We start from the raw sequence: 26,316 nt of genomic DNA on the forward strand, positions 1-26,316 counted from the left end.
CACACGAGGATGTCTCTAAATAAAACAATAAATAGAACAAAACAGCACAGCATTGAAGTGATAAAGAAACGTCTAAATAGTTTTGAATAACAATATTATTACATATTTTCAAAATATTGCTGAATTTCAAAATATTGTTGAGATATGCCTTAAAATGTAGTTTATGATCGCAGAATTTGCACTTATGTTTGTGAAACTTAAGGAAAAGTGACAGATTTATAAGATAAGACCCTTTTTCAGTAGGCCTACATTTTTTTTAATCAAACAACACATCTTTCCAAAATAAAGAAAACCGAAAGTACACAAAATCAGCCACACATCTAAAAATAATTAATAATAATAATCTCCCAAAATTATTTTATAGGCTATAATAACAGTAGCTTAACAAAATTAATGTATAACAGTTTCGCCTTGCCTAATTATTTATTGTGTCATTGTCAAATGTAAATTTCTTTAGGTAGACTAACTCTTTGTTGAGTATAATCTGGTAATTATGGTAATTAGAAGGATACTTTAAAGATACAATAAAGTGTTACTGTGACAATAAAGCGCACATTACAGTCGCTTTTTTCCATATAATGAAAATGAATGAGGAAACCCCCTACACCACTACTTTGGAGAACTGAGAAGAAAAACTTCTGCTTTACTTCTTCAGGTCAATACATTTATTGAAGTAATACTGCTTGCACTTAAAGGAGTCTGCCGTGTTGATAATAGCAAGAACATTATATTATATTATATTACATTATATTATATTATATTTATTTATTTATTTATTATATTATATTATATTTATTTATTTATTTATTTATTATATTATATTATATTATATTATATTATATTATATTATATTATATTATATTTATTTATTTATTTATTTATTATATTATATTATATTATATTATATTATATTATATTATATTATATTAAAAGTTCAATACGTTAAATATATGGTGGAAGAAAACTGCCCTGTACTCGAAGTTTTCATGTTTTGTAACATATAAATTTACATAGAAAAAAAATACATAGGCTATAGCATGCAATATATACCGCATAATATGGCTATATAATATAACTTTGTAAATAAATTAGTGTAGATCCCTAATTAACTAACAGTGCCACAATAAATGAATAAACAAACAAAGTATGCCAATCACTCACATCGCTCCTCCTACAATAGGATTATGTGTGACGCATATCTCTCGGGCTCCTCCCACTTTATCAGGAAAGAGAAAACCGCTATGTAGCCAAACTGCTTAGGCGAAAACGAGCAACATTGTAGCGACTGTAGTGTTTTTAATAATAATTTAAAGAGTCGGGGCGGTAAAGTATAAACTCGTTTTGAAGATGAAAGTGAGATAACTAGTGTGCATGTGTTGTTCAGAGCAGAAATGGAGAAGCAGTCGCGTCTGTTGTGTTCTGAGCTGTGTGTTCAGCGCAGACTGTATGAGGTCACATTAAACTGCGCGATTCTCGCGTGGAAAGACAAACAAATCACCAAAAAACACATCGGACGCGCCATATATGGAGCTGTCAAAGCGGGTGAGTTACATATCTAATACAATAATAACACTATAACATATACAACACGGTACGCTGCTGCTGTTACTTGTTCTAGTGGCGTGTGTCTCAAAACTGACTTGAGCTGCCTACCTAGTAGACCGGCGTCGTATGTGCAGTATGCACCTACAGAGAAACACAGACCGCAGCGTTTACCAGCTAACTATGATGCCCCAAAAAACATACTGACTGGATGAAGTCTTTGATGCCCAAAAACGCTACTGGTTCTGAACATGTCAGTGGTGCCCAAAAGGATGCTGATTGGAAGACGTCTGTGATGCCCTAAAATGTTGCTGATCTGTGATGCATTTGATGCCCAAAAATGCATCTGAATTGGAAACCCCTTTTAATGCCTACAAACACTACTGACTATATATCTGTATATGTAGCATGTATCTGAATTGGAATGCTTCTGTGGTGCTCGAAAGCAGTGTTCATTTGTAACATTATACAGGATGTCTGAAAACCCTGCTGACTCAAAACATGTAAATAATGCCTAGAAATACTGTGTTGTATAATGCGCATTATGCATTCGGAAATGAAGGTCTAATATGTCCAAAACACCACTGACTCTGAACATGCTTATAATGCCATAAAACTCTGCTCAGAATCTATGACACCCCAAAATGCTGTGTTGTAAGCACACATTTAAGATGCCTAGAAATGCTACTGACTCTTCTGTGATGCACAATGGTAGGTGCCCAAAAACTAGGAGGCCTAAACATGCTGTGGTCTGTGCATATGATGCCCTAAATTGCGGTCTGCTGGGCAGTTCACCACGTTTTGAATTACAGTCATTACAGCCATAAAAAAAATCAAATATAAAAATACCATTTCTTATCTAGAATGTTATGTAAAGTATCAAGATGAGTTTCTTTTTTTTTGTTCCTAGTGGGAACAGAACACACACTACTGTTGTGTGTGTAAAAACAGTAGTTAAGTTGTGTATAAAGAGTGTGTGAAGCATTCTCAGACTGTGCTGGAAGGTCAGAGAGGTCACTGATAATCTTGAGGAATTGAATTGTGTGTTTCCACCTGTCTGCTGCACACACTCTACTGTTCTGTCCTCTCATTGCTGCAGGTCTATGGTTGGAATTTTTAATGAGTCTGTAGATGCCTGTCATGAATTCTCATAAATTAACTTCCAGGATTGGGTTGTTAATTAGTTATTTTTGTAACATTGCATACTGAAAATCACTCACATTTAACTGCAACCTTTTCAGAAGAAGAGAGTGACCATAAATTATAATGCTAGGCAAACTGTCAGGTCATTGTTTGTTGGTGGACACACACTTTCCAAAGAGTTGGTTTGAATTCAGCATTCGTCTGTAAAATGTTAGACAGTTAAGTTTCAAGCCATGTTATGCATGAGGGAAACTGCAGACATGTTGCAGTTTACTTTCAGCTCTTAGAAATGAAGATAAATAAAAAAAAAAAGTTCCTATTATCACAGTTACAACAAGTTTTCAATATGCTTAAAGAACCACCATAAGTTAAATATTGCTAATACCCAAGAATAAAGCTTACGCAAAAATCACAACTTTGCATTTAAAAAAAAAAGAAAAGGCAGAAGAACTGACCTGGTATTTCATTTGATATTCCTAGTTATTGATAATCTTCAAGGAGCTTGTTATGTATGCTTGCTGTAAACTGTATGTAAAAGCAGCATAAAGATTCTGCTTAAAATCTAATGTTCCAAGCATACAGGTTTGTAACATGAGTGTGAGTGGATGAAAGCTTGATTACAAAAATGGGCCGATTCAATATAATCAACCTGGTCTCATGGCATAAACGTACCTGGTGGCACTTTTTAGCAAGACCGGTTTTACGTACCTTACTGCACGTTTCGCCGCAGTTTCAAAGAGGAATGTCCATTGAGAGGCGCTAAAACACGGGTTCAATACGTAAACCCTGGCACGTTTTTATTATGTTGATATAGGCACGTATTGCTGTGTTTTTATTACGTTGCTTCAGGTACGTATTGCGGCGGTTGAGAATTCAGCTATCCGGGGACCGTTGCTAAAAATGAATGCTCTATCGTGTTGGAAATATGCCCAACACCAAACCCAACCCTAAACCTACCCGATAGTGTTGACAAATGCAAAACTGATATAAAAATGCATTTGTTGATGCAACCATGTTATTTGAAGTTCCTTATATGCAGATTTGAACTGTTTTGTCGAACCATAGCTACACGGGATTCGAACCAGGGCTCCTCACCTCTCAAGTACGTCTCCGTACTCTGTGAGCTACCGAACAAACCTACCGTCAATGACAATCTATGAAGCTGGATATGTGTGATGCTAACGTTCGAAAGCATCAGTTGTCAAAATTTCCCAGCATATTAATATTGTTTCGAAGTCATAACATGATATTCTTCAAGAAAATGACACTTTATTAATTGAAACGCTGTAAATTTGTGTGAAAAGGAATAAAAGGCATCAGAGTTTTACTGCCTCTAGTGTTCATTTCTTTTGGAAACTGCCGTGATATGTACTTATTGCTATGTATTTCGTGTCTCCCTAAAAAGTGCGCCCAGGTACGTTTATGCCATGAGACCAGGTAGAATATACTTGACCTTTTAAAACAGTCCATGTAATAGAACCATGAACTCCACATAAATATTGAGTTCAAAACTAATCCAGGTTTTGAAACCGCTTCACCTGAGCCAGACCTTTGCCCACATGCCGTGGATACATTATACATCTGAGGAGAAGTTGAGAACTGGGTGACCTCCAGTACTAAGATCCATTACACAAAGCCGACTTTTATTTAAAGGTCTTGATGGATATTTTCCTTGGGGCCATGACACATATTAAATGAATTTTCCACCCTGCTTAAGGTAGTTCAAGATGCCAATGTTTAATTAAAAGATTTCACATGAACAAAATCATTGCACACATGAGGTCAGGGAGATTCTTTTACAGTTAGCGTTAGGCCTAAACTGTTTTGTTGTCATCAGTACCCAAATATTGTTTTGTTATATTGTTAAATTGTGTTGTTATTAAATATTTGCTTTTGTTTTGCTTAGTTTTGTTTTGCTTTGCTTTTTTTTTCCGCTTTGTTTTGTTTTGCTTAGTTTTGTTTTGCTTTGCTTTTTTCCGTTTTGTTTTGTTTTGCTTAGTTTTGTTTTGCTTTGCTTTTTTTTCGCTTTTTTTTGTTTTGCTTTGTATTTCCTTTGCTTTGCTTTTTTTGCGCTTTGTTTTGTTTTGCTTTGCTTTTTTTTGCTTTGTTTTGGGTCTTTCGCATTCCTCAATGTAGCTTGCAGTGCTATTTACGCTCTTAATCTCAAGGTTTATAAATGGAAACTGTTAGTCAATAAATAATTTTTTATTTTATTTTTTGTCTTTTACAATGATTCTTTCCAAATAAGCACCTCCATTACTTTTTTAAAATGTCTCTTTTATACCTCACCTCCAAACTTCAGTTTCTGGGAGTGAACTCTTGTCGTAATTCACATACACTTGATGCTGAACTATTTTATTGATTTGTACACGTGAAGAACATGGTAGTTTTCTCATTTGTGGATCAGTTTTTAGTTTGTTTTTACTGTGGAAAGCTTTTGGTTGCCAGTGTGACTTGTGTGCGATTAACTTTGTCCATCCGCTGTGTAATCTAACCCCTTTCACCACGAGTTAGTTTTCTCAGAACGCGTGTAACTGAAGTAGTGGGGACACAAAGGACATTATTTGTTGAAGGCTCTTTCATACTAAACAAATGTTTGGTTTTGCTGGAAAGGTCATGTTGGATGGATGAATGATGTGTTATGCTGCTCAAACATAGCGCTTCAGAACTTTGCGAGAAGGGAATAAACGCCTGGTCCCAAGCTCATATATCCATGGCAACAGATGCCTGGAAGGACATGTACATACCGTATACCGCAACATGATCCACATCAGGATCCATAGGTATTGCATATGGTCTGGGATTGTTCTTTCAAATCGTTGACATACTTTTGAGGTTTCCTCTAGCCTAGTGCAGCTCTTCTAGCTTTTAATTCGTGGCTCGAGTGATGTCATAAACAAGAAGCACAACTGCAATCTCATTTTCTTGCCATATTAATAACAAACATGCCTGGGAGGTATGACTGGCACATTATTTAAAGGGGAAATCCTTCTTTCACAGAAGAAGTTCTGTGAAATGGTAGAAATATGTCAGTAAGTATGAATTTGTACCATTTATACTGTGGTTTTAATTTAATTATCTTAAAGAGTTTATATTTCTCTATGCCTATGTAGGTAGCACACTAGGAAAGCTGTAGTTCTACATGCCTTGCTGTTTTGTGTGATGTTAGTTTCATAACTGTAAAAATCCTCCCTTTTAATGTGACGCATGATTATGAGATCTGGAGCTATGTTGCCTTTCAAATGTAACATCATATCAGTTTAAAGAGGAATGAGATTAGTAGTTGAGTGTGTAGTTATTTTGGAATGAGTGTTATTACTTTTTAAAGGAACACTCCACTTTTTTTGGAAATAGGCTCATTTTACAACTCCCCTAGAGTTAAACAGTTGAGTTTTACCGTTTTTTGAACCATTCAGCTGATCTCCGGGTCTGGCGGTAGTACTTTTATCTTATCTTAGCATAGATCATTAAATTGGATTAGACCATTAGCATCTCGCTCAAAAATGACCAAAGAGTTTCGATAACTTTCCTGTTTAAAGCTTGACCCTTCTGTAGTTGCATCGTGTACTAAGACCGACGGAAAATGAAAATTTGCGATTTTCTAGGCCAATATGCCTAGGAACTATACTCTCATTCCGGTGTAATAATCAAGGAACTTTGCTACCGTACCATGGGTGCAGCAGGTGCAATGATATTGCGCAGCGCCTGAAAGTAGTCCCCAGCTAGGTAACTAGTTATGTTATAGGGGACTACTTTCAGGCGGAAAGCTGGTGGTCTAATCCAATTCAATGATCTATGCTAAGCTAAAAGTGCTACCGCCAGACACGGAGACCGGCTGAATGGATTCAAAAACAGTAAAACTCAACTGTTTAACTCTAGGGGAGTTTAAAATGAGCCTATTTCCAAAAAAAGTGGAGTGTTCCTTTAAGTCATCACTCAGTTTATTTCAACTTTTCTTATATAGCGCTTTTCTCCAATAAATATTGTTTCAAAGCAGCTTCACAAAAGTGTTTTGAATACAATCAGGAAGTAATTTATTAATTGGTCAGAATATTATCCATGTGGGACTAGTATTCAGCTAAGATAGTACAGGTGATATGACCAGTTGTGTACATAATGAATATGCTAGGCAATGATTATAATGAAGATGTGCATATTAGTACGTGCACTTAGAGCATGTGAAGAGTATATAGCCTTAGCCTTGAGCCATCTTTTGGAAGGACATGTGGTGTATTTGGCAGGGAGAAAGCTGCGATATAACAGTCAAGGACCCCTGGAATGTCATCTATTGTTCAGTGGTATTTCCTCTATCCTCATTAAGTTTACTGCCTCTGTTTAACACAATTACTATATAGTTAACACAGAAATGAAAACAAATCAGAACATCTTATGTAATCGGATGCGTGTCTGCATTGTTTTTTGATATAATCACACACAGGGTGATTGCAGGAGAATTATAGTGGAAATAAATGAAATGAGGCGAACAGATTGTAAATGATCAGATCAAAAGAATGTTTCGTTTATGGGGGAAAACTGACTGAGTAAATTCTCTCTTCCCATGTTCTCAATTTTTAACCAAATTATACTATTGATTGCTTCTTCACGTTTCTGTTTTTTTGCTAGTTTTTTCCCAGTCATTTTTCCAGTGTCCAGTCATTTCAATCGAATCCAAGCAATCGGTAATTTCACATCAGAGCAAAAGATTTCCCCATGCAGATTTTGCATCAAGTTCACGTTAGTCACACAGATTCACAGTGCTGACCAGCAGAATCCTGCTTGAAGAATTTCACATTTAGCTTGAAAAAGCTTCTCAAACCCTGCTTTCTACCCTATACACTTCAAATACACTGACAAAAAAAGCCTCTTTTGGGGGATTTTTGGTCAGAGGATGCTAAACATAGACCAAGAAAACTAAGAATAAATGCAACAGGCATTAAGTCCCTTATGAACGCTATAACTCTACTGCATCACCTTTGCATTTCAGCTTTTTGCCTCATGCAGTATTCATGTATTATACAATAACGCCCTAATACAAGTATCATGAAACTTTTATCAGGTTGTTGTTGTTTCCTGTTAAGCTTATGGCTACATCTGAGCATATGAATGGTTTCATTAAACTGTATAAAAATGAAATACACTTGTTATATCTTATAAATGTGTCATGACGTTTTAATGAAGATAAATCATTACTCTTGGTTTATCTGGGTATTAAGTAAAGTTTCTGAAGAAGTACTTTATTCTAATCCACATAACTCTCTGATCTTTTGAATAAGGTCAAACCTCATTAACTTCCTCTCCCAGGGGTTATCTGGAAAGCCTGCATTATGTAACATAACACGAGATTGACTCATTTGGGCACAAGCTGTCAGAATGCAAAAACCTCCTTTGCTTAGAGATGTTTTCCCTAGCACAGAGACAGAGATGATGGAAACTGACATTTGCATAGTGTCTTGTTGCAAAGCAAACAAAGTGAAGCAGTCGACATCACCAAAACTCACATTTTGCGAACTCAAGCCACTGAAGCATTTTCTGTAATAATTTACTAAATAAAAACGACACGGCAGATGATCTGAGAGAAATTTTGACTATAATATCCTTCTGAAAAAACTAAAAGGCATCATTGTCTATGGTATGAATGATTTAAGGGGTGTATTAATGAATTAGTTTATTCAGCTCATTGTCTGGAAATAGTGCCAATTGAACTGAATTGATCTTGATATGTTTTTTTTATTATTATTGTAATTAATTTGTGTTGGATAAACCCAAATGCTGAAAATCAAATGATTGTTTTTGATAATGTTTTGATTAAATGATTGGCACCACATTTTTAGACCCATTTTCAGTGAGACTCACACAGTCTTTTACAGTCTAGTATACAATCTGTTCAATGTTTCATTGACTTGGTAATTGCTTGAAAATCACTGCATTATGAATCCAGTCAATTCATTGTCAGCTCAGAAATTCACACTCCTAATAATTAATTGAAATGGACTTTCAACCAATATAACTATGTCATGATAACATGCCGAAAGTTTTGGGTCATATAAAATAAATAATCGTTCATTTGAAAGTTTGTCTTGGCAACTGAATGAAATAAATAACATTGTAAACAATAAAATAGTTTGTAAAATAAATATTACAACAGTATAGGAATAATACAACTATTAAATAAATCATATTAATAGTTTCAAACTCTATTTCTATGATAAATTGCAAATGTTGCTGCCTATGTAGAGTCTTTTAATCCATGACTTATAAGGTTTCATTTAAGTTAGGTTTTGCAACAGGTTTTGATATGTCTTTCATGTAATGTGACCCACTGGTCCTCTATACACAGGTAGTCATTGTGTCCCGGTGTGTGAGATTATAGCCGTTCAGGAAAAAGAAGACGACTCTCCTTGTAAAGACACTGGGAAATGGCAGAAGGTTCCTCAGAGCCCAGTGGACTCCTGCCAGCACGCTTTCACAGGTACATCAGACTGTCATCTGCTTATCTGGCCCTGATAACAGTGGAATACATAGTTTGTTACTTTATCTATATGCCGTGAGTGTATTATCAGAATGATACTGATCATACAGGTCACCTTTTACCTAGTTTTCGTTTTTGTTTCTCTGCAGTGTTCTATGTAGAGAGGACGAGGCAGCACTGCTGGCGGTGCAGCAACGTGACTTTCCACTGCTCTGAACATTCCCTGTGTCTGCTCTGGGTCCAAACTATTAGGGAACAACTTGCATTGCTGAGTGTGTCTTCAATTTTTTGATTATTTTGTATAATATAAAAATGTACTAATATAAACTAACAAACTAAACTATAGCAAAAATTAATTTGATTATAGACTCTGAGGGACGAGTCAATTACTACCACACATTTGATACTGTGCATAATTATGGTATACATAAATAATGGACACTAATTCCTTTTTGACATGAAAAAAATCTCTCTTTCCTTTTAATCTGAATTTTAATTAGCCGAAATAGCTGGCATTTTGGTTAACCGCTTTGTTTTCAATCTGTGCTTGGTAACTCCGCCCAAAATAGAATCTCATCAAAAATAAATGTAAATACCAAATATGTTCTGATTTTATTTTAGTGTGGACAGGCAAATAACAGAGTTGTGCTTGCTTAGAAACTGAGAAAATAATTGTACATTTGAAATAACCTAGAATGTTTCTTACCTTACTGGATAGTTTTGGGGTGTTTTAGGCCTAGAATAGGCACAAGTACAGTTTTGGTCTTCTCTATGTTGTCACATCTGATGAAGGTTTTCAAAAGCAGCTTAATGAAGTAGTTTTGACAGCCTAGGAAGACTGTTGTCAAACAAAAACTCACTTTTAATGCTCTGCCCGCCTCTCATTCCGCAGCCAATCGACCGAAGAGTTTGCTAGTGTACATCAACCCGTACGGAGGAAAACAACGTGGGAAGCAGATTTACGACCACAAAGTGGCCCCCATCTTTTCCCGGGCTTCCATTTCCACTGACGTGATTGGTGAGTGCCCGTCAGCCGCCTGCATTAACATTTAAATAAAAAATGAGCTTTTATGCTTCACAAATAGATCTCTGTTGGCAAATGGCCTCACCTGCCAACCCGTCCCACGAATATGATTTTATTTACAGCGCCATCTATCACAGGAGCTGGCCATAATGCAAACTGTGATAGTCAATAAACATAGGAATGCAAAGACATTCATTATTTATTAAGTTTGAGGGAGGAAGACCCTGGGTTGGTGTGAATATTGGCTGTTAGAGCTAAAGCTTACAGGCTTACTCAGCAGTTGCTTGAGGGTATTCTTTTTACGACCATGTGGACATTTCGTAAATGGTAAAGTACATGTCTGGTTGGACAAATACCATTCAAGCCAAATCATTAGAGGAGCCAAACAAGATGTTCTGCCGACGGTTTAATAAGCTCCATACATCACCTTTGGCATATATCATCAACGTGATCCACAGGGCTCGGTCCTAGGCCCCATTCATTTTCAGCACATCCCTCCGAGTTACGGCTTTACATCAGTGCTGATGGTAAAGAACCGGTAATGAAATGTACCGGGGATTGTTTTTCACCGCTATTTCAGCTTCATCATTTGATGTGACTGATTGATGGTCTCCATCAAGCCAGCAGAAAAATGCAATTTAACTGCCAGATGAACATAATGATGTTTCTTCCCCCCTTTGCTCAGCCTCGCTGTCATCGTCCAGTTACCAATGGCTTTTTCTCTTTTGTTTCTATAGTTACAGAGTATGCAAATCATGCCAGGGACCACTTGAAGACGGAGGCTGATCTGAAGAAGTATGATGGGTGAGTGGGCGTCCTGCTGGGAGATCACAGTCTCTGTGCGGCGACTCTTAATTTGCCCAGCGAGGAATGCGTCCTCTGCAGCAAAGCTCAGATTAACATTTGCACATCAATGCACATCGGTCTGACACTGCGGCAGATGACGGCGGTCATCTTGGGAAATGACGACTGAAAATAAAGTGGCTTTTGGTGACAGCAACATGGATGCTGCTTCAAAGCGGGGCCAGAGGCTATATTCACAAAACAATTCTTTGACTGTTGCGTCTGGATTTTTTTCCTCTACTTTTTAACATTAATTTCTGTGAACAACCGTTTAGACACAAATTTCATTAATTTGCCAATTTGCGCTCTACCTTTCACTGAAGAAAATGTTGTTTTAAACAAGTATGCATTTAAGTGATCAGTGCTATCTCTGTCTGCAGTGTGGTGTGTGTCGGTGGTGATGGCATGTTCAGCGAGATTATGCATGGCCTCGTCTCCCGTACACAGCAAGAAGCAGGTGTGAATGAGAACTCTGTGGAGGAGGCCCTTATGCCGTGTGGACTTCGCATCAGCGTCATTCCTGCAGGTTGGTCTACAGCAGTGTTTCCCAATCCTGGTACTGGTGCATGTACCCAACACATTTTGTACATGTCCCTTCACACATCCAATTCAGTTCATGAGCACTCTATTAACAAGCTGATGAGCTGAATCGGGTGCATTAGATAAAGGAGGCATCCAAAATGTGCAGTGTTGGTACTGCTCCAGGACTGAGAATCACTTGTCTACAGTCACAAATCTTAGGGCCTATACAGCCAAGATAGTTCCTCAGAATGGATTTCATTGCTTTTTTTATGCACATCACTTCCTTGGCAGTATTCCTGGAAGCATCCGTCACTCACGGTTCCATTACAGCATTTGTGTTTTGAGATATTTCCAAATCATTGTAAGTTTTACACCTGCACTTGGGCACAGCTGCATAATAGAGGAGAACTGCGGGAGATTATAGCTCTCTTCCAAAACCTAGTGAGCTGCCTAGAAAGCATGCTTAGGCATCAGAGATAAAAAAAAATGAAGAGATATAAAAGCTGTTCAAAAAAAGGAACGCAACATTATGTTGCCTTCGATGATACCGTGTGTTGATCAACTTTTAGTGGACTATTCACACAGAACATGTTTGCATCAGTGTGTGCACAATAATTTTTAAATAGTGGGTTTTAAAGTTAATTGTTGAATATATATCTGGCTGTTATAAAGCATCTTGCATTTGAATGGATTTTTTTGTCTAGATTTTTTTAAGTTTTAATACATTCTGATTGGCATATGCTAAGACAGCACTGCATGCATCCTTTGTGGATAATCCGCAGTTAACGCTGTTAACAAAAAAATATTAAAGGTCCTTGCACACCGAGTCAGAAATTTTTGTATGCATTTTTTTTTTTTTTTTTTTTCATATTCGTCATCCTTTCCTATCAAAATGCTTGCTATGGATGCGAAAACGCAGAAAATTGAACCTGGTCCAAATTTTTTTATGACGGACGAAAGTTTCAGAAGCAGTGTGTAAACGTGATTGACACAACGTGAGGTCGTATTTATTTTTTAACGAGCGAAAATTTCAGACAAGAATTTCGGACTCAGTGTGCAAAGACCTTAAGCAGTACAACTGTTTTCAACATTGATAACAATAAGAAATGTTTCTTGAGTACCAAATCAACATATTAGGAATTATTTTTGACACTAATGACTGGAGTAATGACTGCTGAAAATTCAGCGTTGCCTTCACAGTAATAAATAAAACTTTAAAATATATTAAAATTGGAAACATGCATTTTACATTTTAATAGTATTGTACAATATTACTATAAATATATTTTAAAAATGCATACTTGGTAAGATACTTCTTTCAAAAACATAAATTATTATTGACCTAGAACTTTAGATGGTAGTGTATAATCTCTTTCTCACACATAAAGCTTCAAATTATACAACATACTGCACTTTTTAAATTTTTTAAAGCCAGAGAATGGGAAATAAAAATACTTGGTCAATACTTGCAAAACATGTTATTAATAAGTGACTGATCTGAAAGGGCACAGGCAGAACAAAAAGACTGTTGTCATGCACTGCAGAACGCTCTTCACAAGAGCTCTGCCAGCAATTGATAACTTAATGATTGTGGCTTATCAAATTGTGTTTACTGATATAACTGTTTGCCATATAAACCTGACAATGTCGAACCCTTAAGAGTCCATGTTGTTATCAGTCACGTTATCACAGCGTGTGTAATTCTGTCTATTTATGGCCTTATCTCACGCTGTCCAGACATTCAAAGACTAGTGACAACAGTTTCTATGACAACTGATCTGAGCAACAAGGGAATTTGAGACAAATCTTTGACTTCAATGTCTAATATATGAAAGCATCTGAAACCACTGACAAAAAAGAAACATGCTTTTAACATTATAATATCATGTTTATTTGAAAACGTACCATGATAAAATGTAATAATACCATTTTAGATTAAATGCTTTAGATGCCGACTTCGTTTAATACACAAAAGCATCTGAAATCATCACTGACAAAACCAAAAAGTTATATGCTATTACCATGCTGTATTTAAAATAATAATAATGTTTTTTTTTGTTTTTGTTTTTTTTTATGTGTAGCATACTGATGCCATGGTTTTTTGGACATATGTCTTGATAATACATTTTTGTTTGGTTTTTGGATACTACCCCACTGATCATTTATTTGTCCATGCTGTAAATGCCTGGTATATGGATATGATAATTATTACCACGTTATCTAACACTATCAGTGTATCATGGTACTGCCACAGTAAGGAACTGACATTTAAGCAGCATGCTGTTTATTGCTCTTTAAATGGTTTTATCATGATATATAAATTTAAAAACACTGTATTTTACCTTTTCCATCTTTGTGGAAACAATAATGGGATTGTGAAATAATCAGTCTGGCACATTTGCAGATTGCAGTCAGTGTGTTTTTAAACCTTCAACCTCACGCTGTTATATAAGCAATTTGAGGAAGAGGAATTAGATTATCAGACAGCATATAAGAGACAGAAAGAGGGCTGAACTCATCTGAAATCTCATCTCTCTATATAACAGTGCCCTGCAATGCTTCAGCTACAATCATTTCAAGATCGAAAAAACTTTCCTATTCTCACAAGGGCTGAATAGACCAAAAACTCCATTGGCTTGTGATGTTTGGTTAGCGTTCACAATTGAAGGTTAGATTGCAGCTGCCCCTGTATGCCACCAAAATTGAAAATGAAAGTGTAATTTTCATACGTTAACCTTCAGAGTGAATTATGAGAGATAGATTTAGGCCATTTCTGAACCCCTGACCCATGAAATGTGTTTTTGAAACAGGTTCGACTGACTGTATATGCTACGCCACAGTTGGCTCAAATGACCCTGTCACCTCAGCACTGCACATCATTGTGGGTAAGTACTCATCTCCATATCTGCAGTATGATAAAGCGTATCTGGCTATGTATGTGCGTATGTTTGCATTTATGCTTATGTAAATTTCTCTTCAGTATTTTCAAGCTAGGACTGAGTGCTATCCCAGTATTTATTTATTGTTCAGCAAGGACACTACCACAGTTACTACTTTCCTTTGGAAGTCATGACCATATCTTAACCAGGGTAAAATCACTGTAACTTACAGCTTTGAGTGACATATCGCATAAAGCATTACATCCAAATGGAAAATGTTTACTGTGCCTCTTTTTTTTCAGAGACATATATCTGATTTTGCTGCAGTATGCAGTATTCTTATATGTGGTGTCCTAGCACAGGATTCTGATGTTGTCAGCTTGTGTTTTCTGAAATCCATTCTGGCTTTTTCTGCAGGTGATTCTCAGCCAATGGACGTCTGCTCGGTGCACAATGAAGACCGCTTCCTGCGCTACTCTGTGTCACTACTGGGCTATGGGTTCTACGGAGATGTGCTGACAGATAGCGAGAGGAAGCGCTGGATGGGCCCGGCTCGTTACGATATCTCAGGTGCACAGGAAGTGATTTTTTATTTTTTTTGGTGTCTGCAGTTTTGGATGGAAATTCTTGTTTTATTTTTTAATCGTTTTAATTATTTCTTTTTTTACAGGTGTTAAAACTTTTCTGTCACATCGCTACTATGAGGGAACTGTGTCCTTCTTACCTGCTGAAGGGAACTTGGGAACTCCCAGAGACAAAATGCAGTGCCGAACTGGGTAAATGCTGTTCTGTGTGTTTTATGTAGTCTTAATAATATGGATCTTTGAGCAAATGTTCATGCAACATGACTGAACATGTATAATTAATCATTTAAGCCATTATCTGATGTGTTTAAATTATATTGTGAACTAAAACTAGATGATATTTACACTCTACAGTTTGAAGTCAGTAGGATTTTTTTAATGTTTTTGAAGGAAGTCTCCTGCTCACCCAGGCAAAATTTATGTAAACAAAAATACAATGAAAATGGTAATATTGTGAAATATTATTGCAATCTAAAATAGCTGCTTTCTATTTTAATACATGTAATTTAATCCTGTGATGACAAAGCGGAATATTTCTGCAGATATTACTCCAGTCTTCAGTGTCACATGATCCTTCAGAAATCATTGTAATATGCTGATTTGCTGCTCAAGAAACATTTAATATTATAATTATTATCATCAACAAATTTGAAAACAGTTGTTCTGCATAATACTTTAGTGGAAACCATAATAGTTTTTTTTTGTTTTTGATGAATAAACAAATTAAAGAAAGCTGCATTTATTTGAAATATAAATATTTTGTGGCATTATAAACATCTTTACTGTCACATCTTTCACATCATTGCTGAATAAAAGTATAATTTCTTTTGTTAAAAAAGTATAATTATTTAGTAAAAAAAAAAAAAAAAGCACCCTCTTATTGACCCCAAACCTATTCACAATATATTCAAGGCATAAAGCATGCCTTGATTATTTTAAACTAGATTTTTACTTATTTGTGTTAAACAGATACAGTTGTGTTCATAAGTTTTCACACCCCTTGCAGAAATTGCAAATTGTTAATAATTGAAACAAAATAAGAGGGATCATGATAATTGCATATTATTTTTTAGTACTCACCTGAATAAGCTATTTCAAATAACAGATGTTTACATATACGTCACAAGAGAAAATAATAACTGAATTTATAAAAATGACCCCAAACTATGTGTCATTTCCTGCATGATCCACGACTGTTTTTATATTTTGTGATAGTTGTTCATGAGTTCATGGGTGGCTTTACATCAGCTTTACAGTATTTAGACGGGGAAATAGTGTGTCAAAATATTGTCATTCTCCTCTGGCCAGACAAAATCAGCAGTTTAAATCTAGGCTGCAGCAGAGTCAGATTGTGCAAAGGACTCATCTGGTTCCTGTGGTCTTGTCCCGATGGCCGTCTAGGAGACAGGGTCTTCTCTGGGGATCAGTCTCTGGGGCTCATCTAGTTGTCCTGGTCTCCGATGACGTTCAGGGCTGTAGAGGTCATCTCATCTCATGAGTCCCTTGTTGGTCATGAGCAGTTCAACTGCCTGCTGTTCTTCAGAAAAATCCTCCAGCTTCTGCACATTCTTTGGTTTTCCAGCATCTTCTGCATATTTGAACCCTTTCCAACAATGACTGCATGATTTTTAGATCCATCTTTTTACGCTGAGGACAATTGAGGGACTCATGTATAACAATTACAAAAGGTGAAAACATGTACTGATGCTCAAGAAGGCATTAAAAGCCAGAGGGTGTAAACATTTTAAATTAGATAATCAAGTTAAATTGTACTTATTTTGTGCTCTGGGAAACGTAAGTATTTATGTAGCTTCTGAAGTCCAGTGCTAAATGAAAAAATATTATGGGTAAACAAAATGAGAAGAATTTACACATTATCATCCTGTTCAAAGGTTTACACCCTCTGGCTCTGAATGCATTGTGTTGCCTTCTTGAGCATCAGTAAATGTTTTCACTTATTGTAATAGCTGTGTATGAGTCCCTCAAAATCATGCAGTCACTTTTGGAAAGAGTTCAAATATGCAGAAGATGCTGGAAAACCAAAGAATGTACAGGAGCTGGAGGATTTTTCTGAAGAACAGCAGGTAGTTGAACTGCTCAGGACCAACAAGGGACTCATGAACAACTATCACAAAATATAAAAACAGTCATGGATCATCCAGGAAATGACACATAGTATTAAGATTCAAGCGTATGTAAACTTTTGAATGGGCTCATTTTTATAAATTCAGTTATTATTTTGTCTTGTACTACAGTTACAGAGTGTTAACTTTTAGTTTTAGTTACTTTTTCTTATTTGTAAGTCGCTTTGGATAAAAGCGTCTGCTAAAAGTAAAGTCTTGTGGAGTATATGTAAGCATCTGTTATGTCAAATAGCTTATTCAGGACAGTACTAAATAAAAAAATAACATGCAATTTTCATGATCTGTCTTATTTTGTTTCAATTATTAACATTTAGCGCATTCTGCAAGGGGTATGTAAACTTATGAGCACAACTGTATATAGCTATGTTTCCCACCTCTGTTTTAACATGTGTTTCTGTCTTGCAGGTGTAGTATCTGTCGGCAATCCTCTTCTGATAAACTGGTCAGCAAAAATGAAGACAGCGTTTCTGATGCTGGTGAGGAGCATTTGGGAATAGTCTTTATGCCAGTGTTAAACTGAGCTCGGGCTTTGACAGGAAGTCTCATATCTGCCCTGTGGTAAATGCGCCCACCCTCAGTACAGGCCAACAAAGTGCATTTCCAGCCATGATTTGTAATGCCCCCATCTGTCGGCTCGACTGGCACGCTGTTTGTGAACATTAGGCCAAATGGTTCAAGCTGCCGCCCGGCTGATCATTTAGAGAGTGCACACACACACACAGCATATTATCTCTGCCTCTCAGCACCCTCAGAACAACTGGCACCTCCGTTACCCAGCATTCTGTGTGTTTACCCTGAGCACTGATAAGTGCTGTTTACAGAGACACACTCTCTGCCCTCACAATCCCAAATTGGCATTTGTGCATGATGATTTCCTGAACGCTTTTAGACCGCGTGACATAAATAGAGTCTTGTGGGAAGAATAAGGGGAAGAATGATGTAAACAGGAAAGGGAGTTGAGGACCCTTCATCAGTGAGAAAGCACCACAGCTATACTTGCCTTTAGATTTACAATCACCTGGCTTCTTTCATTTTTCCAGTTTATAGCAACACTGCAAAAACTGATATTCAAAGTTGTAAATAAAATAAATCTTCTAAGGTCTACAAGGAAGTACTCTTTTAGTATTTATTTCACTTCAAAATTGTAGATTTAACTCGGTGTTACTTGCCCTTTCTGTGTAATTATTTGTGAATTTACTTACTTTAATTTCGTAGTGAAAATAATTTCAAAGTAATTTTGTTTTCAGTGTAGATTTTTGCATTTTCGGAATTCAGTGCGAAACTGATTTCTAATTTTAAGTCAAGTCATTTATTTATGAAGCACTTTATACAATGCAGATTGTTTCAAAGCAGCTTTACAGGCATTAACAGTAAAATAATGGTTCACTGATGTTTCAGAGATCAATTCTGCTGTAAAGCATCGGTAATAAACAAGGTCAGTCCAGTGATGATTCAGTTCCCTTCAAGAGCATCAATTATGAATTGGGTTCAATTTAGCGGTAAAACAACTCTGTAGAAAACAGTAAGGTCATCATTCAGGTCAGTTCAGTTATCATCCAATCGTGTCAGTTGATTCAATAATATTGCTGGATATTAGGTGACCCCAACTAACCAAACCAGAGGTGACAGTGGCAAAAACTACGTCGGTGACAGAAATGGAGAAAAAAACGGTAATACTTTATTTTGATAGTCCACTTTAGACATTCTACTAACAGTAAGTTACTTTGCAACTAGATATCAACTAGCAGTCATTAGAATATTAGTAGACTGTCTGCTTAATATCTTCTAATACTTTTTTTAATGGGTCTACAACATGCAACATACTATGACAAATTTTGCAAGTATATGTCAACTTATTCTACTGACCCTAAACCTAACCTAACAGTCTACTCTGACAATTAGTAGACATGTAGGTGCTTATAGTTAGTAGAATGTCAAAAGTAGACTATCAAAATAAAGTGTAACCAAAAAACCTTGCGAGAAACCAGGTTCTGAGACGTTAGGGTGTTCTTGGTGGTTGCCTACTGTAGGCTATCCACAAAAAACGTGGAAACGCATGTATCAAAGACTGAAATGGTTCTATAGACTTCACTGCACAGAGGTATACTAGTAGTTACATGATGTTGTTGTATTTCAGAGTGTCAGGATACGTGGACAGTCATCAGGGGAAAGTTCTTGGCCATCAATGCTGCCAGCATGAGTTGTGCATGTCCTCGCAGCCCTAAAGGCCTGTCGCCGTCAGCGCACTTAGCAGATGGAACTACTGACCTCATCCTCGTCAGGAAGTGCTCCCGACTCGACTTCCTGCGCCACCTGCTGCGCCACACAAATAAGGACGACCAGGTTCCTGCTTTATCTCAACAGAAAACATCAGTAGATTTAACGTATTTTTTTTAATGAAAGCAATGAAGCAGTTCCATTCATGTTTCATCAAAGGCTGGGAAAAAACACCACTTTCTTAACCGGCACACTTCAAAAAAGTTTCCCTGCTGTCCACCAAATGCTTACTCTATATTTTATATTTTTATAAATTCATATGTATATTTAATTAACTGTAAGTTCTTTTTTTATCTTGGAAAAAGAGCAGATAATTATGTTCTTTTGAAGTTCTTAGTAACAGCAGGGTTCCTACAGTCATAGAGAACCTTGAAAGTCATGGCAATGTGTCTATTTTTTAATGCTTAGCTCCTAAAATATTTAAACAACTAGAAATGGTTCTTTGTAAGTACAATCTTTACCGATCTTTATCCAGTAATCACAAATATTTGGAAATTCATTAGCATTGGAATCTTGTAGTAGTTCATAATTAAAATGCCTCTAATAAAATTAACCAGTTAGTTTATTTCTCATCAAAATATAATTCTCGGCCTATTTACTTTTGTAAATACACAATATACAGATCCCAAAATTACTATGACATTATGAATAAAAAAAAAAAATTGATAATTTTTTTAATGATTTTGAAAGAGGTTTGCTTATTCTCACCATGGCTTTATGTATTTTATTAAAAATACAGTGTAAACAGCAATACTGTGAAATATTATTACAGTTTATAATAACTATTTACTATTATAATACACTTTAGTAATATATATATTCTAGTAATGACAAAGCTACATTTTCAGCAGCCATTGCTCCAGTCTTTGTGTCACATGATCCTTCAGAAATCATTGTAATATGCAGATTTTTATGCTTAAGAAAAATTCATGAATTGTTCATTATCTCAGCTGAAAATGGTTGTGCTGCTTTTTACTGTTACTTTCCAGATTCTTTGATGAATAGAATGTTAAAAAGAACAATATTTATTTCAAATAGAAATATTTTGTAACTTGCTAAATAAAAGTATTCATTTCTCTCTCTCAAAAAAAAGTACACTTAACGTTTAATGATATTTGATGTGGGATTCAGTAAGCATTTCTCTTGTTCTTTCTTTGTTCAGTTTGATCACACTTTTGTGGAGGTGTACCGGGTCAAGCAGTTCCGATTCACCCCCAGATATCAGGAGTGTGATTCTGAAGTGGACCTGAGAGAGACTGGAGCGACAGGCAAGCGATTCCTTAGTCAGATCTGCAAGGAGCACAGAGCCTGTGGCTGCATGCCTTCCCAGAGCAACTGGAACTGTGATGGAGAGATCCTCCCACACACTGCCATTCAAGTCCGGTAGGTGTCCTTATCCAGATACGCCCTCTGTGTTTTTATGAGTTCATGTATTGGACTCGGTGGAAGTGAACCCATTAATCTATTGTTCGAGTTGCAGAAATGCTATATCTAGATACTTCACTTGAGTGATAACGCCCACTCTTCAAATGATGAAAAATTATGATTTCAAAAGATGCATATAGTGAAAATGAGAACTATTACACTGTGTCAGGTTTCAGAAAGGAAAATGTGGGCCATTATAGTTTTAATACACTAATTACTTTAAGCAAGTCATTATTGTTGTTGTAATTATGAGGTGTGGACATCACTGCCACTCACACTCAGACTTCTTCATATATCTAAGAGATGTCACCATCTCTTTTAGACCTTATATGAATAGCTTTCCTCCAGCACAAAATGAGCAGGCTTCATTGAAGCGTTTGTCGATTAGTGGAAGCTGTAGTTGAACTGTTGAGGTCTTTTGAGCACAAGATTGTATCATCTCAGCACTAGCATACTAAACGGTAAATAAATGGACTTTTGTGGCCCGAGCCTGTGGAAAAGATGCTGTTAAAATTAAAAACTCTCTCCATTGTGCCTGCAGAGGAGTTGTTCTTCTCCTTGATACAGCATGACGGCTCACCCAAATGCATCATTTCCTTCACGCCCCATTGTTCTGTGTCAACAATGCGTAGCAATGAAATGCTCCTGATTTAATGGCCCTCTCACTGTTAAAGGCTCACCTCCTTTAATTAAAAAAGAAGTCCATTCATTTATTCCATTTTCAGCTTCAGTAATTGTTTCTCGAATGAGTAAGCAAATAACCTGTTGAGATAATTGATGATGATACCACGGCCGAAAAAGGCAATCGCCTGGCACTGAACTCACCTCCAGAGTATTGAGTGGAATTAGAGGAAATTAAAGAGCCCCGAACCTCCTAAGAGCACATGCATTTAACTACAAAACTTTTTACTCAACATGAAATAGCATTTATTGCTTACCAGAACTTGCTCGTACTTTGTTTTAGTCTAGGACACAATGCATTAGTGGTGTTTACTATGGCAAGCATCAGTGTTACTATTGCAAATCGTTTGGGTTGGGGATTTAAACAAACCACTATATTTAAATATTACATTTCTATTGAAATATTAAGCAAATTAAACATTAGAATTATATATATATTTTTTATCGGAGCAGGCTCATTGGAAAAACATGCCTCTATCTACATTTTTGCAAAACTCCAAAAACATACCTAGGCACACAATTCCCTGAAGTTTCTAGCTGAAATGAACACTATTACATGGGAAGATTATCACTTAATAAAGATACCTTGCATAATACCGTGTTATGATCTCAAAACAAATACATTATAACATTTGAATTGCATAACCAGCTCCATATTATAATATATATATATATATATATATATATATAGCTTTTCTGACATACTAAGCTTGCGCAGTAGCTCACCTGGTACAGCATTGCACTTGTCATGTGGTTCAAGGTTCAAATACATTATTTTCCACATACTGTACATTATTGTTGCTCCTCTATGCTCAGCCTTTCTGAAACGCGCCGATTTTTACAAAGCTCATTGTTCTGAGAAGCGACGTGTGCTCTGATTGGCCAGCTATCCAGTGCGTTGTGATTGGCCGAATACCTCAAGCGTGTGACGGAAATGTTACGCCCCTTACTATGTTGTGATGCTGTGTCCTGGCGCAACGAGACTAAATCAATAAAACTCTCGATAAACGAGGCATTTGTTGCATTCAGCGAGGACATAATTACTGATTATAATGACTCATACGGTCTTTTTACGCGTTGTGCCGCGCAGGGTAAACATAACACCATGTCTGCATTTGTGATCGGAGAAACGACAAACAACAAGCACTACTCTACACTGCTCAAAACTTGCGTTTGAATAGTCAGTAGCAAATTCATTAAATATCGAAACATACTTACAGGCTGTGAGTCAGAAGCACCAGATTGTCCTTGCGACGTTGGAATTGCCCCACTTTATAGTCTTCACATCACAGCCATTCATAGTGTTCACATGGTAGGCTACTCTTTCCCAGGTTCAAGAAACAGTGCGGCACTCATTCGAACACAGAGACTTCAATACTTGGTACACAATACACAATGATGGTGATATTCTGTGGTTCATTTTTGAGTATGAATGTGTCATTTTGAGTAGAAAATGAACTCCAAATGGAACACAATCACAAGTACTAAACCTAACAACAAAAGCAATGTAAAAAAAGTGTAAATACAGCTGGAAAAAAGGAAAAAAAGCATGATGGGAACACCAGAATCAGAAAAGTTATTTTTTTTTAAGTTTATATCTATGCTTTAAATTCTATAAGTTTGAATCGAGTGCTAATATAGAATTGTATTTTTGTTTTGTTTTTTATTTTTGCCTGAACATTTTCCATGTAGAAATTATTTACTTCACCACAGAATAATTTTTATCAGTGCAAAGCTGTGTTTTTTTCTAGTAAGCCTATAGGGTGGTGTTTAGCATGCTGTTTGCTCCAGTGAAGTGTTAGCATTTTGTTTGATCTTTTTTTTTTTCTTTCTCTGTCTTAGGGTCCACTGCCAGTTGATCAAGCTGTTTGCGAGGGGCATCGAAGAGCAGCCTGTGTTTGAGGACCCGTACGCTCACTGTGCAATATAGGTCTCCACTCCACTTAATGATCCAGCTGGAGGTTTTTTAAGGATTGAGATTCTTTGAATGGAAGAGTCACCTTCAGCTCAGTACAAATGTCATGCTGTTTCTTATGGTGTTTTACCCAGATAATCCTCATGAAGGTGCATTGAAAACACAGAGAGCTAGAGTCAACAGCATTTATAGGCGGTATTAGATTAGCTGTTTCAGCTAGGCATTAGCATTGCCAATTTTTCATTTCAACCCTTCATGTCCTTGTTGCTGGTCATATCTCTTGCTGTATGCGACAGCTTCCAGTTGTCAGCATTTGTCTTCCACCACGATCAAGCCGGTCTTGAGAGTAGCATTAATTGTATCCCAAAGTCAAATTCCTGGAACTGTGAAAACTCTGGTATGTTTATGAAAACATTCCTTTTGGTTGCACCTTCACTTTTTTTGTTATTTTCTTCTTCTTTTTTTCTAGATATAAAGCACATGAAGTGGTCAGCTGATGAATTTATTGGTATACCAAAAATCTTTGTGGTTTATGTTGAACTTGTTGGTCATTCAAAAATGAAAGTTTTGCTATCATTTACTAAAAAAACTTCTAAATGAATTTGATGTTGTTAATCATTAACCCCCCCCCCAAAAAAAAAAATCAGTTAGTTATTATTATTTACTCATCCTCGAGCTGTACCAAATTTGTACGAGTTAGATTCTTCTGTTGAACATAAAAGAAGATATTTTGAAGAATGTTGGTTACCAAACAGGTGCGGGTTGCCATTGATTTCCATAGTGTGGGGGGGGGGGGGACAATAAAAGTCAATTCCTCAACTATTCCTTTAAAAGTTAGTATGAAGTAATATATGTCATATAGACAATGAAGCCTACATTAAATCAAATTTACACATGATCAGTACATATTATGCACATGGGACGTCCGATCAGTATAAATCCGGTAAAAACGTACCTCATGACCAGTTCTAATGTATCATGTCCCAATCTTGTTTTCCAGACATTTCATGCATGGAAATGTAGCATTAGTGAGCTAGAGACTGACAGCTACACAGTATCACTGCAGGGTCAGTGTACGGCTGTTCATCAGACGGAATGTAAATGTAAATACTGTAGCGCTCTTCTCTGCATCGCCTTCCTTGGTTGCACCCCCGAGAATATTTCCTCCCTTTATAATGAATTTTGTGTTTGTTTTTCCTATGCTGATGTCTTATTTCTTATGAAAGCTCTTATTGTTCCTGCGGTATCGAAGAATGAAGGAGTTTATGATAGACAGAGAAATTGCTTTTTGCTGTTGTGCATGTCAGCTGCTTTAAGATGCAATTTTTAAAGTGTTTCCTTTGGCTGTACTTGTGATTGAGGGCATGGATTTCCCATGATGCATCTGTAGAGGCAACACAACTTCTGTAGCTATTACAGGGAAACATTGTTCATGTCCTCCATAGACTGAAAGATTGTAGAGAAGCTCATTTTTGCCACAAAAGAAAAAAAAACTGCTTTGGTAAATCATAATTATGATCATTATTGAAAACTGAAATTAAAATATTAAAAAAAATGCTAATAAAAATTAAAATTATTTTAGTCATAATTAAAAATGACTAAAAATAAAAACTGGCATAATAAAGAAATGTCATAATTATAATATTAAAAGGTTATAACTGAAAACTGAAATAAAAAAATAAATTAAAGCTAAATTGAAATACAAAAATGCTGATGAAATATAACATAAAATTGATAAAAGAAACTTGATAATTTTTTCCATTTTTATCAGAATTGACTTTTTATCTCATAATTTTGACTTTTGTCATAATTTGTCATAGTCTCAATTTTTATTTACCAAAGCTTGTTTTTTTCTTCTCCTTTCTTCTCCCTACTTGGGAAGAAAGAAATTCCCAAGTAACATTTCACCCTGAAATTAAAAAGAAAATTAAGAAATTATATTTTCCACGACAATGAAATCCTTTTTGAAATTTCATTGAATTATGTATTTTTGCATTGCATCGTGACATTATTTTCATGACTGATAAGCACGTTTTCTTTTAATTATTGTAGTCAAATATGACCAGGACACTTTTAATGTCAATCACTCATGTATACTATAAGGAGCATGGAAAAGATGTCAGCAGGCAATTCAGATGTCACGAGAACCTGTTTATGAATTATGAACTGTGGCTTGCTATTCTTGTGTGTGTGTAACAGTATTTGTGTTGTGTGCAGTAATAGCCAATGTCAAAGCTTGTGTATTTGACACCTATTCTACTATAGTTGGTAGCATACTTCAGACTTAATCAAACCCAGTACATGCTGTGTACGCTCATGATGCGCCACCAACTTTCCCTACTGATCCAAAGATACCATTCACAGCCCATTTTAATTACTTGAATGGTTTTCACCTTAGTGCTGCCCTGGCGGCTGCTGTTCATTTATGGCTCATGACAGGTGACTGTATAATGTACCATAATGGTTGTCCAGTACTGTGTGTATGTTTTCAGCTGAAGTTAAACTGAGTACTCTCAGTAGGGTGTCGTGTCACCTTATGCAGTCAAGCACTTGTCAAGACTCAGTAATGACTGATAATGAAGTCATCTTGCAGGACTCGAGATGATGTGTAAGACCTGACGTTTATTTTGATGTGTTGAATGAAAAGCAAAGAAAATCCATAAATAAAGTTTACTGAACAGTTGTTAGTGTTCTGAGTGGTCAGTTTTGGAGATTCATTGAAGTAAGGATGTAAGTGTGAAACTCGCTAAAACTGTCATGAACAATGCCGAAATCAGAAAATATGCTAAACAAAATTAGATACATTAAATCTATTGGGAGAGCATAGACAAGATCAAGACAATAAATGGAAAAAAATATATAGAAATA

At 36.2% G+C, this 26,316-nt stretch overlaps 1 protein-coding gene across 1 annotated transcript; it reads left to right on the forward strand.

Annotated features, from left to right (window-relative positions):
- Positions 1-1,211: 1,211 nt before the first annotated feature.
- cerk (ceramide kinase) lies at positions 1,212-26,131 on the forward strand. The gene is made up of 13 exons (XM_079399492.1): positions 1,212-1,542; positions 9,023-9,154; positions 9,304-9,426; positions 10,047-10,172; positions 10,916-10,982; positions 11,402-11,547; positions 14,354-14,428; positions 14,840-14,992; positions 15,093-15,198; positions 17,556-17,626; positions 19,288-19,493; positions 20,590-20,810; positions 23,376-26,131. Exons 1-13 carry the CDS (start codon positions 1,392-1,394, stop codon positions 23,461-23,463), a joined length of 1,665 nt encoding a protein of 554 aa, XP_079255618.1. The 5' UTR covers positions 1,212-1,391; the 3' UTR covers positions 23,464-26,131.
- The last annotated feature ends 185 nt before the right edge of the window (positions 26,132-26,316 follow it).

This window comes from Barbus barbus (assembly GCF_936440315.1).
Source record: "Barbus barbus genome assembly, chromosome: 39".
NCBI lineage: Eukaryota > Metazoa > Chordata > Actinopteri > Cypriniformes > Cyprinidae > Barbus > Barbus barbus.

Coding starts and splice junctions, on each gene's coding strand:
- cerk (XM_079399492.1), top strand. CDS start 1,392: ATGGAGAAGCAGTCGCGTCTGTTGTGTTCTGAGCTGTGTGTTCAGCGC. Junction 1,543..9,022: donor ATATGGAGCTGTCAAAGCGG/GTGAGTTACATA, acceptor CTCTATACACAG/GTAGTCATTGTGTCCCGGTG. Junction 10,983..11,401: donor GATCTGAAGAAGTATGATGG/GTGAGTGGGCGT, acceptor CTCTGTCTGCAG/TGTGGTGTGTGTCGGTGGTG.